General features: G+C 39.5%; 1 protein-coding gene across 14 annotated transcripts in view; it reads left to right on the forward strand.

The window, feature by feature from the left end:
• Nucleotides 1–462: 462 nt before the first annotated feature.
• The window catches only part of LOC131694871 (sodium channel protein para), a 71775-nt gene continuing 53335 nt past the window's right edge, over nucleotides 463–18902 (forward strand). For 10 of the 14 annotated variants that reach the window (XM_058983381.1, XM_058983383.1, XM_058983385.1 and 7 more), the window contains exons 1-4: nucleotides 1173–1356; nucleotides 2136–2335; nucleotides 8527–8626; nucleotides 8699–8767. In XM_058983381.1, the coding sequence (XP_058839364.1) occupies nucleotides 1305–1356; nucleotides 2136–2335; nucleotides 8527–8626; nucleotides 8699–8767 (421 nt within the window). In that variant the 5' untranslated portion in view covers nucleotides 1173–1304. Of the gene's footprint in view, nucleotides 1026–1172; nucleotides 1357–2135; nucleotides 2336–8526; nucleotides 8627–8698; nucleotides 8768–18902 lie in introns of those variants that run through there. The other 4 variants (XM_058983377.1, XM_058983378.1, XM_058983380.1 and 1 more) reach the window with 3 other exon arrangements.

An 18902-nucleotide genomic window follows, 5' to 3' on the forward strand; every position in this document is an offset into this window, starting at 1 on the left:
ATGTTGGAGACATGTTTTTCAAGTCCCGCAATAACCATTTTCAAATACGCATATAACATAGAATATATTCTTTTCATAATTTTCTTCGCTGCCAACCACGGCTCTTCAATGCAAACCATGATTTTCTCTTTGTTCAGAATGATCCTTGGACTAACAAGTTTTGAACGTCGCAAGCGTCTCTTTGATAGAAATGAACTTCTCATTTTGGACCTCTGCAGTGTTCTTTGCGACATATCATGACGAAGTAGTTGTTGTTCAATGTCTTTGTCGGATAAATTGACAGCTACACTCTAAAATGTAACGCAGAATATTTGGGGTTATACTTTTCTGTCTATTTCAGTAAGAGTTACGTAGCTAATAAAGTTGAAATCGACAAATGCTTTAAGCGATGAAAACATGCAAACTCATATTAATGAACGTTTGTGTCAAAAATACAGGATAAATTCTGAATTAAAAGTTGATTTAGGTATATAGTTTTTAACTTGTAAGTTGTTAAAAATCTAACATTAACTTGAATTGAGAAAAATATCATTACCACAGTTGCATCATGCACAATCCAAATAATTTTTAGAGAACTAAAATAACTATAAATATTCTAGAAACATCTCCACATTTATCACGTGTTGATGGAACATCAACCAAAAAAGTTATCACTGTGTGAGTCCTAGCCGAACACATTTTAGAGCACTATTACACTCTTAAACAACATTGTTATAACTAAATTTCAGCCAAATAATAACGACACCTTTCCGAAACACCAAATCCATTCTCGTATATACACCGTTACACAGTCACGTCACGATAATAAGCTTTAGACCACCAACAAATAGATAAAACCCCATCCGCTTCTATATAACTAACTCACATAACTATATATTTATTCTATACTCCAAAAGAAACTCGCTGAGAAGCAGGCGAACGAGAAACACACTAACCAAATGAAACCTATACTTACTTTCTAGGCTTCACTTTCATTACCTGGTTCACCATTTAATCTTCGTAGAGGATCTAGAGGATCACATCAGGTACAGACTTAGGCGAATCTGCACTAAACGATTTATACGTTTTCTTCTTTTTTATCTCTCTCTCTTTTTTCTCTGACTTCTGTTTCGTATGTCTTCTTTTTTCTGGTGCCACCATTGCCCCGACCCATGACGTCCACCCGGCAACAGTTTACGATACGTAACGGTAGAGGACGTTTCGTGGGCGTACCTGGTAGCGATAGAAAACCATTGGTACTCTCAACATATCTCGATGCACAGGAACATTTGCCGTACGCCGATGACTCGAACGCGGTCACACCGATGTCGGAGGAAAATGGTGCAATCATCGTTCCAGTATACTATGCTAATTTAGGTACACTATAAAAAAGTAAAATCCAAATCAACTGATCAAATCAGACTTTTCCAAAATTCATTCTGTCTCGTTCCGATTCCCGTTTTGTTCTAAAAGTTGCCAAAAGAGAAAGATACGTTTGCTCTTTCCAAATTCTGTCTAATCTGTTAGTACTTTGTTAATATCGATCATCTCAAAATGGCTGCTTGCTATAAATCTGTCTATCTCTTTCTTTCTATCTTTATTCCATCTTTTAATGAAATTGAATTCTCCAATAATGCCGCCATTCTATTACATTAGTTCCCAACATTCGCAGCTCTTTCCCTTTTGCCACTTCAAAATTTTCTACAACATCGTTCCAATTTTACCCTTAACATATTTTAACTCATTGTTCCGAACAGATAATCAAAATCAAAAACAAAATACATTTTATATTTTTATAGTGTCCATACTTATACTAAGTTTTGATCGCTTCTAACTCACACCATCACATCGCCATCTATTTATCATTTCTAATCATTAGATTTACATCGATTCGGTTTGCACAACACAAGTGAGTTCGTTTAGAAACCCAAATATGCTGCAACAGTCACATTTGTTTTTCTAAACCTATCTTGGACATAAAATCATACTTCTTTTTAGTTGTTTCGTAGTATCAAAATTTTCGCACTTTTATTGCCTGTACCTTTGAATTACGCTTTGAAGTTTCCAAAAGAAACATTATCCTTTCAAAACGATCTAATCAATTTCGTTGCCTTACCAAATACACCGCCGAAACAAATAACGAAAAACCCAAAAAGGTTCGCGACATTCATCCTACACATCGCATCAATCGCGCATCTCGTACACATCGCACGGCGACCTACTCGGGGGTATGACGAAGGAGAGCCGCCTGCGGAACCGTTCAGCGCGGAACACCAATCACTCGATCGTGCCGCCTCCGAACATGGCACCGAACATGTCATACGCGGACACCAACCACAAGGGGCAGAGAGATTTTGTAAGTATTTTGAAACATTCCGGTTATTCATTTTACTTTACTTTATATGGTGTAGCCGCTGCAAACGTACAGCTCATAGCCGGTATAAAGCGGTGAATCGGTCGTTCAACTGAATATTTCCTGTAGTAGTCAACAATTATCGGGTCGTTTTACTGACTGCTATTATGCTGAATTTAAGTTTGATTCGATTAACCATTTTGCGAATCTGGCATTCAATCATCATCGGAACGCAAATTGATTCTTGCACTCGGACGAAATATGAGCCTAGATTGAATGAAATGTCAATATGGGATTCTATTTCCTCCATGAACTAGAATCGACTGCACAGATCTATAGCTATTCTGTACCACCACTCAAACGACTTAACTATCGAAGAACTTCTCTTTCTTATATATGAAGTTTTTAATTAAACTGCTCCGATTCAACAGAGAACTTGCTGCCTCATTGTACAGCTGTGATCTTCGTAACAAACTAAAGTCTGTTTCATATACGTCACGACTGTGCCTAATAAAGAATTTCTCAAAAAGGTAGTACTATACAACAACCTAGAAGAAGCATTTTACAAAATTTTATATTAAGCTTTAAAGGAATACAGGAAAAAAATATTCGGATGAATTTTCGATGTTTCCGATTACGCAAAATACTTTTTCTAATAAAATCGACATCATTATATTTTATGACAGCCACTTGTAATGATATCTGGCTAAGTTTGACCAGAACTTCTATCTTACGAATACTAGGGTTCCAAAAAATGGAAATCATAAATTTTCATAATGGTGATCAAAAAAATTGTTTCGAAGACATTTTGCATCGTTAAAAAGGTTTTTCGCGGGTGCAAATTGTCGAACTTTGTGATACCTCTTTGTCATATATGTATGCTTTCGCACCCCACCCATTTGTAAATTTCATTGATCACTTTTTACCCATACATTCCATTGGTATCCTAATGAATATATTGATTTTCCTTCCACAACTGCAAATGCCTTGCCAAATTATCACCTTGCGATCAAATTTATTTTGATAGAATTTGAACTAACGCGGATTATTCATCCATTGTACCAATCATGTATAATATTTACTATGGTGTGATTGTCTTAATGTTATTTTTACTGACTTTGTTCTTTTGTGGATAATTGACAAGTAAGAGACACGAAATATAAGGCACTGAAAGACGTATAGGTATTCTAGGCACAAAATTATGGAATGGTCAACAATCAATTATATAAATGGAGACTATACTTCCATTTGCAATTTGGGTGGCTTCAAAATACAAAACAAGCATGTGATTAGGCTTCCGATGTCCGATGTCATATCATTGTGAATTGTCCGACATTCCATCAGATTTTGTACTACTACTGTATCCACTGTTTGATGTTGAATTCCAATTTGCCACGAATTATGTCTCTTTACCAAATATTTTCTGAGCTTTCTAGAGATTCCGCTCAACGATTGACAATATTTTTCAATAGGGGGCAGCTCTGGCAAGTTTTTGTCCTTGGGTACGACACGTTGGCGGACTAATATTCCTAAGCTAAAACATCACGGAACAACTGTGTTTCTTCAAAAAACGGCACAAGTGATTTTGCAAGGATTCCTTAACAATAATTATCGTGATTCCGAATGCGAGTTTCATGAAAATTTCGCTTTTTAGCCTACATGTACAAATCGTCTGCCAAACCAACTATTTTTCGGTTACTTTCACAACTTTTTCTGCTTGAACAACACTCTTGAAATCCACCTTGATGTATATTTCATCGCCCACTACGATGCAAAATCCAACTTGCCAACAGTTGGGCTCTTATTTTAGCCGTGGTGTTCTGTTTATCAACTCGATTGGGTACCACAGTAAGCTTGTACGTTGACAGTCCGACTTTTGCACTATTGAGTTCTACAAGATGACGACACGAACGAACTTATGATGAATGAAGTTCATGTTTGACAATTCTCGGTGGTTTGTTTACTTTGTCAGTTGCGCGAGTTCGAGTGCAACGGATTCTCATCTGTTGCATTCGCACTCACGTAACTCCCATGTAAACAAACCACCGTGAATTGTCAAACGAAATTCATCCGGTTCATTTTGTTGGGTTATGTCGGTTGGTGTAAAACCTAATTGTATATGATATCTCAAATTTGTTGCCGATATATCTAATGAAACGGTTCGAGTTACGTTTGAAAGTGCTGTCCACTCTGCTTCCAGTTTCTGGAGTCTTGTGATTTCGGTTTTCGTCTTATTCTGGTTTCCTAGGAGTTGTGAGACGTTCCAGGAACACTTCAATAACAGTTGTCGCAATCGATTTGGCAACTATGATTGATATTGCCATACTCGCGTTGGAGTACTTCAGATTTTTTATAAGTGCTTACAAAATTCTGTTCAGTTTACTTACTGAATGGAAAATGACAAAAACAAAATGGAAGAAACAATCCGTATGCATACATCTTCAAAATGAAATTTTTCAAATGCACGGTTAAAAGAATACCCCAAATTTAAGTCGACCAATTTTTGATCGTTCCACCCTTTAGGCACTGACGTAGAACGAGTTTCATTTTAAGTATATAACTGATCGCTCTACAATGCCTATCCGTTAGTTTCATATGGGGAACTGGGCCAATTCGGACCTAGTAAGGGTTTAGGAGCTATAGAACCTTCCAAACTAGCCAACACAATCACCACTATGGCCGAAACACAGGACGCAAATCAACGACCATACACACCAACTGGACGCCAACGCTGCAGGCGAAAATATCCCCAGAACGAACGGAGCACCACCACACCGAGCAGTTTACTGGTGGAATCTAGAAGTCGCCGCCGTCACCAAAGCGCCTCCTGTAAAAAAACACCGTCTAACCACCCCCTTCGGGACCAAAGGGCAGACAACTTCAAGACACTCTGAAGCGCTGCAAGAAAAACGAACCTAACAGCCAAGGAAAACCGATACTGAGGAAATCGCGGATAGGATAGGACACCACTTCTAATCCTTATCCGCTGACGAAGCCCTGCCCGCTGCCTTCATACAGCGCAAAAGGAGACGCTCAACTCATCAGCACCGTCCGCGCAAAATTCTACGGCCCCGACAGGATGGGATACTCGGTGCTCCGAACCCACCCCCCTCCCCCCGGATGCAAAAGAGCCCTTCTGAACTCTTTCAACGCAAACTGGGAAGGAGGGACCTTCCCAGAAGAATGGAAACTAGGCCCATTTAGTGCCCATTCCCAAAAAATGCCAGGGTAACCCAATCCACCAGTGACTTTCGGCCGATCCACCTGCTGTCCTGCACCGCCAAACTCTGGAAAGGATGGTCAACCGCAAACTGACAACGTGGCTGGAAGACCACAAACTCCTCGACCCACACCAATTCGCCTTCCGAAAAGAACACGGAACCGGAGCCAACCTAGGATCCCTCGGCAAGGATATATCAGAAAACCTACACGCCGACATCTCCATCATCGACGTAGCAAAAGCCTACTACACTGCGGCGGGAAGGCATGTTCAAAGACCTCAAACGACAGGGTCTACAGGAAAACCTCGGCATATTTATTCAGAATTACCTCACCAACCGTCGCTTCCTGGTCTGTATAGGCGGGATCTCATCCCAGGAGTGCCGCAAGGTTCACTGCTATGACGATATTTCTCATCAGGATAAACTCGCTCTTCGCAGCGCTACCCGGAGGCATCTACGTCTTCGTTTATCATCCCATCCTGATGGTTCTGGGGAAAACCCTCACGCGTACCCGTATATTACAACAGGTGATCGTAAAAACCGTCGGCCAATAGGGCACAATGCTACATCACTCACTGCTGCGGCACGCACCACTTAGCGAAATCCAGACCAATCCGCCTCAGCGACACTATTGTACCCTTTCGGAAAGAACCAGCCATCCTCAGAGACACCCTCGACAGGAAAATTAAGTTCACGCCCTACTTCCGACGAATAGAAAAGGACTGTAAAAGCAGAAAGCGGCGGATCCGCACTATCTGCTCCCGTCACCCCAAAAACAACCACAGAACGGCACTTTACATCGGGCGATCCCTAATAAACGGTAAAATATTCTACGGGATCGCACACACGGGCCGAAATTAAGATGGGCTTTCCACTATACTCGGGTCACCATACGACGGACCGCGGTTATCCTCCAGATTACTACCAAGCACCCCTGCCGAAGCAGCCTGTATCGAGGCTGGAGTGCTCCCCTGCCGCTGGGAAGCTGCCAGGGTAGCTCTCAAATGGGAACTAATCTTCCTCGAGAAGATAGCGGGCAACGAATACCATCTTCTCACGATCGCAGCCAACATTCACCACGACTTCACCGTAACCGGAAGCATCCAGCAAAATCTTAAAGTATACACCAATGGCTCCAAGGCGGACGACGGCGTCGAAGCTGGAATCAGCGGACTGGGGAGCGGGCTCTCGTTCCGTCTCCCCCTTCTGCTCAGTGTTCACAATGAAAGCGGCAGCAGCTATTACAGTGGCAAGGAACACAGACAAACCAACAGTTATCCTTACTGATTTCCTGTCCGTACTGGGGGACATCGCATCCGGAACGTCCACGCACCCATTTTATGCAGGCCATCAAGACTCATCGAGACCCACTGGTTACACTCTGCTGGATATCTGGCCACAGCGGTATCAGAGGAAACCAGCTGACCAGCTAGTCCTACATGGCAGACGAGCCCGACTTCCAGATGAAACCCCAGCAACCGACATCCAGAGAGTTCAGCACGAACCCGCGGCACAGATCTACCATCCACTGGCGGAGATCCTGAGCCCACACACACACAGACGGTCAAGGAATCAGCCGACAGCTGAACCTACCGAGCAAACCTGGAGGAGCAAAGGATACCTTGCAACACCCGGCTCTCCGTTGAACACTTATTCTGCCACTGCCGGGAGCTCGAGGAGCTCCGGCGACAATATGACCTAGCGGAATCAATACGGGACCTGCTGACCAACGACCCTGTCCGGGAGAAGGTTCCACTCACATTCCTAAATGAAGCCGGTTTGAACGATCGTATTTAAGACAACACCATCATATCGTTTCCGGCGGCCCAGACAAGCCAACAGCAATCAACACCACCATCAGTGAAAATCCAACCAACTGTGGGCCCTCTGCATACCCCCGCTGAGTTATGGAGATATTTTCCTGCGGCCCAGATCAACCAAAAGCAGCCATCCTCACAACTAGTGAGAACCCAACCAAATGTAAGCCCTCTGTCACACCCCTTACCAGATGCTGAAGAGGCTTCTCACGGCCCAGATCAATCAAAACCGGACCCTTCGAAAGCATCCAAACAGAGACACACCACGACCACAGCATCAATGGGCCCTCTGCCACACCTCTTTGGTGCTGGAGAGGTCTCCCATGACCCAATGGGTCGTTAGCCCAACGAACTTTCCTTCAGCATCCAATAGGTCCAGTAACGGGACCCGAGAAAACCAAACGCGGCGATGTTTCCCGCGGCCCGCCGACTAGTCCGCACATAGCCAGCGCAGGTAGCGAAATCAAAGTAGACATAAGATAAATGAAAAGTCATAGAACCCCGGCAGGGTAGTTAAATAGATCAAACGTGTTGGGAGGCAACGGCGATCTCTCGCTAGAGGCAGTGGTACGATCACTGTCGCCAAGGCGATAATCATATGTTCTACCTGGAACGTTAGCAGAGCCCAGGGATAGCATAAGGGTTTGTGCATTGGACCGTAGTCCCAAGGGTTACAGGTTCGTATCCTGCCTCTGGGGCGTTTTTTAACATAATTGCTTTCGTCTAACTCACCATTTCGATCCATTTTTCCTGTTGTATACCATCAAAAAGTCTTAAATAAGGCAGTGCACTTACGTCAAAACCCAAAAAACTAATAAATTAATTACGTATTGAATCATAGTTTGGATGAGATATGTACAAGTGAACAAATTGCACTACTAAAACTTGTATTTTTATTTATATAAACTTCTGCTCATTTGCCTCTTGCTTAAAGTTTAAAAAACTCTAACTCGATGTGCGGGTTTTGAGAAGCGAACCCAAGTGAGCAGCGTGCAAAGCTATCGACTCCCAACTACGCTATTATCACCTTCATTACGAGAAATTCGAAAAACGGAAATGTTTGTTTCAATAGTCTTAATATAATGCAGAAATACTTACAGAATTACTATGTATATTTTTTCTGAAACGAATTTTAATTTACAACTGCTCTTTCCAGGATATGTCACAAGACTGTACAGACGACGCTGGCAAAATAAAACACAACGACAATCCTTTCATCGAGCCCTCTCAAACACAAACTGTAGTAGATATGAAAGGTAAGATAATAGAAGAAAAAACCATTCCAGATCGAAAAATCGCTTTTACTAACGTCACATTTTCCATTTTAGACGTTATGGTGTTAAACGATATCATCGAGCAAGCTGCTGGTCGGCATAGTAGAGCTAGTGATCATGGAGGTAATTTTAGTGACTACCTGTGATTGCTGATAAACAATCAAACACCAATACACACGAATACTCACACATATGTCGCACAGAAAAACAGAAAATCATATCGTGTCATCTACATCACCTGTCTATCCGTACGAAAATTATCGTTCTGTACGCACAACCCGACGGTCGTCCATTTTAGGCTCATTGTCCCACTCTACTGTCAATTGTTTTCTATTTTCACACTGACGCCGATGTTCATTTTTTTTGTTTACTGTGGATGTATTTTCGTATCTCGGATCTTGCTTTTTGATTTTTGTAATTTGACTTTTAACATCCGCATTGTTTTTGAAAACCTAATTCTGATATGTGTATATGTGTAAAACTTTAGAAATTTTTGTGGTTTCCATGCCGTAATATTTGAAATCATTGAATATGTATGCTAGAAAAAAATCTTTTTTCGTAAAAAATTTGTGAAATTTTAGTGCAAACTGTAATTAATTGGTCAACTTTTTCAATTTAGTAACAAAACACTCTAAATTAAAATCCAGCAACTCTTCGCAGTAATATTGTTGCAATGACTTGGTATAAAATACGTATTTTTGCTTTTTGTGCGTTTTTATTCGAATTTTATTATTCTTTTGTAATTCAGTTTCCATACCATTACCTGCTAGGATGAAAATGATGTGCTGTAGTGAGACCAATGTCAATATTATTTGCATTTATTTGGCAGTTTTAACAAAAAAACATCACAATTTAAAATATAAAGAACTTAAACTACTTTCCTCGAATTCGTCATAAACTAAGGAGTAGATCCTTTCGAGAATGTACAATTAATTTGAATCTAATTAGAAAAAAAAGTTCACATTTACAAAACTCTTCCCATGAAAGTTCTTTCTAACATTGCAAGCTAACTGACATGGTGTAAATCCTGTTCACGCAAATCCTATTGCTCTCACTCAACAACCACCACATTTCCATTATTTTTTTGTTACTTCGACATGTTAACGTTTTTCTTTCAAGCTCGATGAAATCCATAAAGTAACATCTCCGTCTGTCTATTTTGCTATTCTACACTACCTACATGTGCTGTTCGATCGCTCTCTTCCTATCATAATCTGTTTTAGAATAGAACCTAACGTAAAAATCATCAACTAATCAGATATCTTCAATATCAGTTCCTTACTGCATACTCCGATGTCATTTGGTGCTAGCGTGTATTCTTATATAGAGTTGACTCCACTTCTTTGTGTGTTTGATTTCTCTATTTTTCGCTAGAGAGCAAGGTTTGTTTACTCCGATGAACCGTACCCAGCCGATTAGTTGGAATATCATTTGTTTCTTTTTTGATGCAAACACATTTGCACAGAAAAGTCCAAAGATAGGCCAGCCAAATTTCAATTAAGTCTTTCAAAGCAACCATAAAAATAGTATTAGTGAAATGTTTTCTTACTGTCCAATTTCTTTCAAGCTAGAGCGAATGATTTCTCGAATAGTAGCACATTGAGCATGAAGTTTGAGCAATTGTTTTTATTAGTATTAGTTACAGCCACACAATTAGTTACTTGTTTTGCTAGACACCACTTACGCTCTTGAATTATTCCTAGATTTGCACAATTTGCTAGAAATTTTACTATACCATTTAGCTAGTTACTATTTATCAACAAATAAGCAATAGCAGTAATTTTAAGTTATAAAAGTTATTTACTTTACGGTTACCGTTTTAATTGGTTTAATAGTTTCTAGTTAAGTTTAAGTTAGTCGCCTTTTTCATTCATTTCGTACGGCCGATGCAGACTCGTGGGGTACCGAACGTAATTTATTTTGGAGGAAAATTTCAAAAGGTGGTTTTTAATATGAGGAAATAACAATGTAGTATCTGTACTGGTAAAATCTTAGTAGGCGTAGAGACAGTGAAGAAGTTTATGAGTGTAAATGAAATAGATGGGAGTAATTCCAATACTTGCATTACAAAATAAAGTTAATCATTTCTATATCCGGGAAAACATAGTTGCGTAAATTACGGAACAAGAATGACGGCACACAATTCAAATAGTCTTAGAACATTTAATCAATCAAATTGGCGAATCGTTTATACTATCGACGCTAAATCTCTGAATAAAGATTCGATATCTCTAACGAAAAACTCTTCGAATCCTTCCCAAACGAGGGCTTCTGACAGATATCGTGCTCAATTGAAATGACACTGACAGATAAATGGGAAATCAAAGATAGAGATGTAGAGTTTTTATTAAAAGATTCAGTGTCGTTAGTTTTACTATAATATTTAGAATATGAATGAAATTAGTAACAACCACTTGACATGGTCATCATCAAATAACGCATAAAGCTACCTTTAGATTATTTCCTCCAGAAATATTACTTTGCTAGGGGGTTCCTGCTTTTACAAGTAATAGGAGCTTACCAACAAAAGTAGCCCCCATTCAAAGAGAGATGCACTTTGCACTTGCGCTCTGACAGCCACCTGCTATCGACGTAAAGTTGTCAAAAATTAGCTCCATTGCACATATATATACCCTTCATCAAACTCATTTTCGTCAGATAACAATCCAAATACATACCCAGTGTGCGATCACAAACTCATTAAACAACATGAAGCCGGTTCATGCAACATAAACTAGGCACATTAGCAGCTGTGCCATACACTGACGCATAAGCATACAAATTGTACACTCACAAGCTAATAGGTATAGTAACATAGGTGATAGGGTCACCTTGAGTTAAAAAAAAATCGTCAATTCATTTAGCCAAACAAATACTTCACTACCAGATATCTGGCGAACTAGCAATCGAGCAGCTTTCAGTGTGCACTTCAGAGACTACTAGTTCTTTTTTTTGTTGCTTGGTAGTTTAGGTTGTTTTAGAAAAAAAGTCCTACAAATAGCAGTACAGTGTTTAATGGCAACCGGTTGGTGGAAGATTTTTCGTGCGCTAATTGAGTTCTACAAAATGACGACACGAATGAACTTTTGATGAATGAAGTTCACGTTTGACAGTTCTCGGTAGTTTGTTTACTTTGTCAGTTGCGTGAGTTCGAGTGCAACGGGTGCTCATCTGTCACACTCGATCTCACGTAACTCCTATGTAAACAAACCACCGAGAATTGTCAAACGAAGTTCATCCGGCTCATTTTGTGGGGCTATGTCGGTTGGTGTAACACCTAATAACCCGATTAGGTGATCGTATGATACTTACCCCTTTAGAAGTCACGTAATGCACAACGTTCTGAAATTCAGGCGAAATAGTCTTAGAGCCTGAGGTGAGCGCTTAAATGTAGATAACAACGCGACTGTCAGAGGGTTAAAGGCAATTTGTTTAGAGTTTTCCAGCTGGAGCTGTAGAGCTAGGTTCTCGGAAGGGCTGCCCCTCAGAATCACACACTACAATTGCAGACGAGACGTGAAATGTGTAAATGGAACACTGCTTAAAGCCAATTGCAGCGGGCTGTGATTCTAAATGGATTATGCGATCGCGTGTGCGTTTGTATGTCGCGTCTGCTAACGTGTACGTGTATATTTATACACGTACACGTTAGCGCGTGTGTTCTTGGATGATCGCGCGGACGGTGAATCTGAGGGTCAAAGGCCAAATAGTAACAAATTCGTGTTTGATTGCTCCAATTGATTGGCCTACCGGGTCACCTCAATATTATGGATATTGCAATGAAATACTCAATCGAATAATCAAGCAGTATCACAGAAAATATCCTATAGGTTACAGTCCCATTTTTACTACAACTTGTTAAATAGAACAGCTTATATTCGCTGTATACGACTGCAAATAAAAAACTCTGAAAATTTCCTGAATTTTATATTGAGATCTACGACACCAAACTATTCTATATGTTTTATTACAGTTGAATCTAGACTTGTGAGATTAGGGTTATCAAATCGACCAAGAGCAAATTAAGGACTCGTTGAATCACAACCGCATCAAGTTGGAATGATGGCGTATGAATTGCAGATGATGATAACCCACTTTGATCAGATCTCATATTATGTTATCTAACCAATTTCACTTATCATAGAGTACAAGTGCTTTCTTTGCAATGTGTCGCAAGGGTAAGCACGTATACCACTATGTTTAAAAAAGCGCTAAAGGAAAAGGACTAATTAAAATGACGAATGAAAAGTTTCCTTCTCTAGGAATAAACTTGAGGTGAAAGCTTTCAAATCGGCCAGGGCTCGAGACTAAAAACCGAACAGAGCAGACCTCATTGTTCGAATAAATAAGTTTACTAAACTAAATGTAGAACTATGTCAACATTGCGAAATCAATCCCGCCAAACTGAATGGCGCCCCTGATGGTGGTGGACGGTTGATAACCCTAGAGAAGTTTGAAAACTAAATTCTTCAAAACGTCCTGAAGTAAGGATTTTGCTGTTAATAACCAGTATAAATCGAAAAGTCCTCGATAGCTATACGATACCGCAATTCTTCGTTGAATCATATTTAACACTTAATCATCATCATCAAAACTCCAAGGACCACATTATGAAACCAAGTCGATACGACTTTTTCATGCATGCTAGTATACAAAAAAACTTTTCGTTTCTTTTCGAAACGCGGAACGTCACCCAGTCTCCGAATCATGACCAAGATTTCCAAGTATCTCTATCTTCTGTTGCCATTTTCCAGTCTCCCTACTCAGCCGCTGAGCGTACGTCTTCCTCGATTGGACAAATTCAGCGAGCTCGGAACTGTTCCGAAGTTGACGACTTCTTCCATTTACTTTGCTGAGCAGATCTCTTTTCGCGCTGCATGGCCCGCCCAACGTTGATTGCCGCGTTTTTGTCCTTTTAAGGGGAATCCTTGCCACTGCGACCACTATTCAGGTTATCTTTTGTGGCTTCCCGTCTTTGCTCCACATGTTACGAAGTGCCCGAATCACATGTAGTTGGAAGTGAGTTGTTTGTTTGTCATCATGTGTCATCCCAACCAGGAATTACATTTATTAACGTAACTGAAGATCTGATTGGGATAGGCATGCCATACCTCGCTAGACGACATGAGATGCCTTCCGAAGTATCGCTTATATCGAAGAAATAATACTGCACAATGGCAGAGAATATGCTCTGAGCTCGCGGGCTCGTAGTTACAGAATAGACAAGTAATCTAAGGTGAGTTTAGGCACTACAGTCAAATATCTTTGCGTCGATTATTTCTTTATCTTTGCCAACGTTTCGACCCGCGGTTTGGGCCTTCTTCAGGGCCTATTTATTAAAGGAACAATTTAAGCATAAAATATAAATAACATAAAAACATAAAACCGAAAAAATACTCACTCGACAAGAATCGACAAATTTCACAAATTGTTTTGTATATGGGTAACAGTCAGTTTCGATTGGGTTAACATCTGATATCGCTATGGAAGTATATATAATATTAATAGGTAGGTGAGGACTTGTGTGGTGAGATATTTCAAATTATTGTGAGGTGGTTTGAAACTTACGGAGCTTACTCATCGAGATCGTTAAATGAGTTTTAAAAAAGGTATAGTGACTCGATAAATTCCCTGGGAACGGGCACTAGGTCTGATCACTATAATAGTTTTCTAGCTGCTTGTTATGGATGTATGGGTGGTGTCTGGTTTTGGAGAGCGAACAATGTACTGTAAATATGCCTGGTAATATACGCAAGTCTTTTCGTTTTAGATCCATTAGTTTTTTGGCTCTCGTTGTATCTGGATGTATGAATTTCTTAGCTTGTCGAGCGCCTCCTACGTTACGCCAGTCGTTTAGCAGTTGGTCTCTTGCCCAAACTGAAAGTTCTAGTTTGATGGCACCGGTAGATATGCCCAGAAATGGTTCTGATCCAACAAACATGTTTGATGAACCACGCCTGGCTAATTCGTTGACCACTTCGTTATCACCGATTTCTTGGTGGCCTGGTACCCAGATTATCATTACTTTATTCCGAGTTGCCACTTGTGGTTTTCTTTTATTCAGTACGTTTATTTGATAGGCTCAAATGCGTTAGCTTGGCGGTGGCAGATTCTTTTTATTACAACTTGGAAATCTTAAATCTAGGAAGTTACAATGTTGAAATATTTTTTATATAAGGAGGAAAAATTTTACATCTATCTTGAAATTAGAATTACAATTCGTTATACAAGAATGGGAGCAATTGTTTTTTTAGTGTGCTCTGACGACACATACTGAAAAATTCGTTGGAGTAAATTGGTATTTCATAAATGTCACCTTCTAAAGCACCCAAGCCTTCTCATCGCCTGGAATAGAGCAATGAAAAGGGACCCAAACTTCCCCAAAAAATAGGAAGTGTACTTTCCTTGTTGCAGCGAGCGAATAGCGTCAATGGAACTAAGTTCAGTAGTTCAGTTTTCTCCGTGGAAAATGCAGTAGTTCAGTTTTTTTCCGTGGAAAAGACAAATTGTCCAAGGAAGTGCAATGGTCATTGTTGATCGACAGCTTTGGGTCCCGTAACAGAAACCACGCCGTCTTCTGCAATTTCCTTAACGTGCAGGAATTTTCAAGACATTCATCAATGTCGTTGACATTAGATTTCAATTTTTTCGAACCCAAACCCGAGAGCTTAAAAATTGAAAAACCCGTACCCGACCCGAGCCCGAACATTTTTAAATTGAAAAGCAATTTACAATTCTAGAAACCCGATCTCAGCTCGACTTATTAATACGGAGAATCAACCAAAGATCCTGAAGATTTTTAATTTTAGGCACCCGAGCTGGATCCTAAGCTCATCTAAGAATTATAGAATCACCCGAACCTGGCATAAGCGAATTACTGGCGAGTGGAATTCACACTTATATTTACTATTATTGAACGTCGAATTCAAAATGTTTTAAGAAACTTATAAATTGTCGATATCTTAACCGGAAAGTAGGATAAATCGGCGAAATAAAAAGCTTAAGGATGACATTTTCAACCAACCTTGCTTGTTGAACTTAATTTCTTATTTTTTTTTATCGAAAACCATTCTTGCAAGAGTAGGTTTGTTTAATTTATTAAATTAAGCTGTGGTTTAGACTATTTAGACGACGTCACCCGCGTTGCTGGTTAGTACGGTCCAACTTGTGTCGAACGGTGTCAATCAAGATTTTTTGGCGTGTTCGTGATGTAGCGTTAGGGTGATCGTCTATGAATTAGTGAGGCACTCTCCGTAGTATGGTGAAAATAGGCACTTTACCCTATATAATTTCTATTATGCTTCAGATAGTACGGTATGCGCGCCAGTAGAGATGCTTCGACATCTCCGATAAAGTTCTAGGAACGACTCCAAACTTCTACAAATCCGCTAATGGCTTAAACAGAACACACAATATTTTTGCGGTAAATTCCTTAAGATCGTGAACATTTATATATTTTCATGAAAGAATCCGGATCATGCAACGGCCCAGCCTGGGAAAAATCAGTCAGAAAGTGCTTGTTTCATATTTGTACCACTGATTTGATAGTGGCGCTAGTATACCATCACCATTTGAGTGTCATCGTTGTTCATGACACTTATATAGTGATGCTATACTAGCGCCATTATCAAATCAGTGGTACAAATATGAAATAAACACTTTTTAGGTCAAAAGCAAAAGTATTGGTCCCGTACCTGTGTTAGAGGGTCCAGGAATAGTGGAAGAGTTCAATTATTACGAGGGGTTTGCTTTGTAGATGTGTCCATTGACGATTCCAAATATTATGAAAACCAGAATAATTTTGCCGCATCCGCAGAACGCTTGCCGGACACAGATTTGTTGTCTACGGTCGGTCCCTTCCGCACTTTGTATAGCTGTAGCCTTTCAATTCAAATTTCAGCAGTTTTTACCACCGCTCAAATATGTTCAAGCTTCAAATATGTGAGTGTACCTTTTTCGAATACAGGCTTAAGTGTGGATTTATATCCATCCTCCGCGCAGGCCCACCAAATACCGGGGTCCCTGGCCCAGGTCCAGGCCCAGTGCACTTCTGCGTAAAGACGGTACTGTGCGGAGTTTCCCCAGACTCTTCGGTATCTCTGCTAGAAGAATCATCATTATGATTCATTACGTATTTTCCTCGTTGTGTGTTATGGCTGCAATGGGCAGCTGTGTGGCCAGTTCATGACGCCCCGCACAAAAACGCGAACAAGTCAATTAACTCGTCCAAAAGGACACAGTTCTCCGCGATTTATGCTGAATGCAATTGTTTGCATTCCAGAATTTTCACTAACTGAAACGAAGGGAAGAAGCCAACCCCACACCCAGCCGATCTTCGGTGACTACACCATCCATCTCAACTTCCTGATCAAGTGCGTAGACACGAAACTTCCTCTTATGAAAAGCACGCAACAATCAATCCTATTTGCATAATCAATGCATGCTCACAGACACCCTAAGTTTATCTGGTCAGACCTTGGTGATATCGGGTGCAGCAGAGCAATGTAGGTCGATGTTATATGGCTTAACTTTGTTCCTAAAGTTAACCTTTTAGGGGTCGATTGAGTTGATCGGATATGATTTGTATCGAAAAAGAGACTCGTTGGTATTATTTTTGTCATCAAATTGATCATCCGCGAAAATGTACTTAGCTGCGGAGCACTTGTGGTTACAGCAATCAGCAAACACGTCTTTGAGTCATCAGTCGTATCGCCCGTTAACAACAGGTGCTTCCAGCCGTCAGCTATTTTAATTAAACATCTTTTTCTGATACTGATACAATACACTGATGAAGGCTGCAAGTCGTAGCCGAAATACGTATCTGTGATATGAAAGTGCATTTTTGTATTTTCATAAAAAAGTAGTGGAATTAAACGGAAGAACTCATAAAAAAGTGTTCAATATAACATTCCACTAAGTCGCTCAAAAACAATGCTTTTCTAAATTGCATCAACTATTGTCAGACGATATTTATTTTCACTTACAACAAGCGGTCATCACTGCGCACAGTGGCACAAAGAGTGAAGAAATCCCAAAAATCAATGACTTGTAATTCTTTTACAAATATTTATTTTGTTTAAATAAAATTGTCTCGAAATTTTACGATAATCAGATGAAAAATTATTTTTTAACATATCATTTAAGTAAGTAATATCGAGAATTTCTGTTCCAATGAATTCATATGAATTTTTCATATCTTTGAACTTTAAATGGCGATATCTCAAAAACTGTAAGGCCGATTAGAGTAGCTTTAAGTTCTCCAGAAAGATGAAAGATCGAATAAAATTATAGATTTGAGCCTTTTGTGTAGAAATAATTTACATTTGTTCTGCATCAAGAAAAAGCAATTAAAAAATTGAATTTAACATCAGCTATTGGTTACTACAATTTTTGAGATTGTCTCCAATGGGTCACTTATCATCAATCTGACCCAAAATTTAATGCAGTGTAGATAAACAAACATCATCTTGCGCATTTTCACGCTAAATTTTTTATATCAATTGTTTTGAAACTACCCATAAGGAAACGCCCTGTAGCTCATAACTCTTCTTACAAAATAATCATTCAAACAACTTCACATTGTTTAAAAATCAGTGATTTTTACTAGTTTTGAAACCATTTCTGCTATCAGATGTGATTGACTACTATTATTGACGTGGGTTTATATAAAGATAGTCTAAAAGAAGAATTTAGGAATTTCACAACTGATAGCAGCCATGGATTCAGCGATTCAAAATTAATTATAAGCCGAACCATATAAATCAAGTTTTATAATTTTGTTAGAACTTTGTATGAAGAGGTGCCACTGTGGTACGGATATAAGCATTAGAAATCAATTCGAAAATAATAGCACGAACAAGTCAGTCGATAAATATAAAATGAATAAAGTAATAAATATTTTAATACAAAACATTAAGAAACAAATCAACAATTAACAAATATAAACGTATAATAAAATGAAATCTCCCAGCGGTTGCCTGCCTATATTTGCTACTAGAACTAGAAGTTACTGCCGAACACTTTCTTTTGTTGTTCCTAGGTCAAAGCGTAGATGTATTAGACATTATTTGCAGGACAGAAGGAAAATAGCTCTCTGTAAAACACTAAACAAAATCACATTATTTCAAAAAAAAAAACATTCGCAAAACTACCACTTTTCTCCGTCATGAAATTTTTTTGTCAAAAGCGCGGACGGAGAAACGCGCTGGATTTTTTTTTATTCCAGTGAAGCAAAGATGCCAACCAAACCGAAAGGAAG

This window comes from Topomyia yanbarensis, unplaced genomic scaffold (assembly GCF_030247195.1).
Source record: "Topomyia yanbarensis strain Yona2022 unplaced genomic scaffold, ASM3024719v1 HiC_scaffold_176, whole genome shotgun sequence".
NCBI lineage: Eukaryota > Metazoa > Arthropoda > Insecta > Diptera > Culicidae > Topomyia > Topomyia yanbarensis.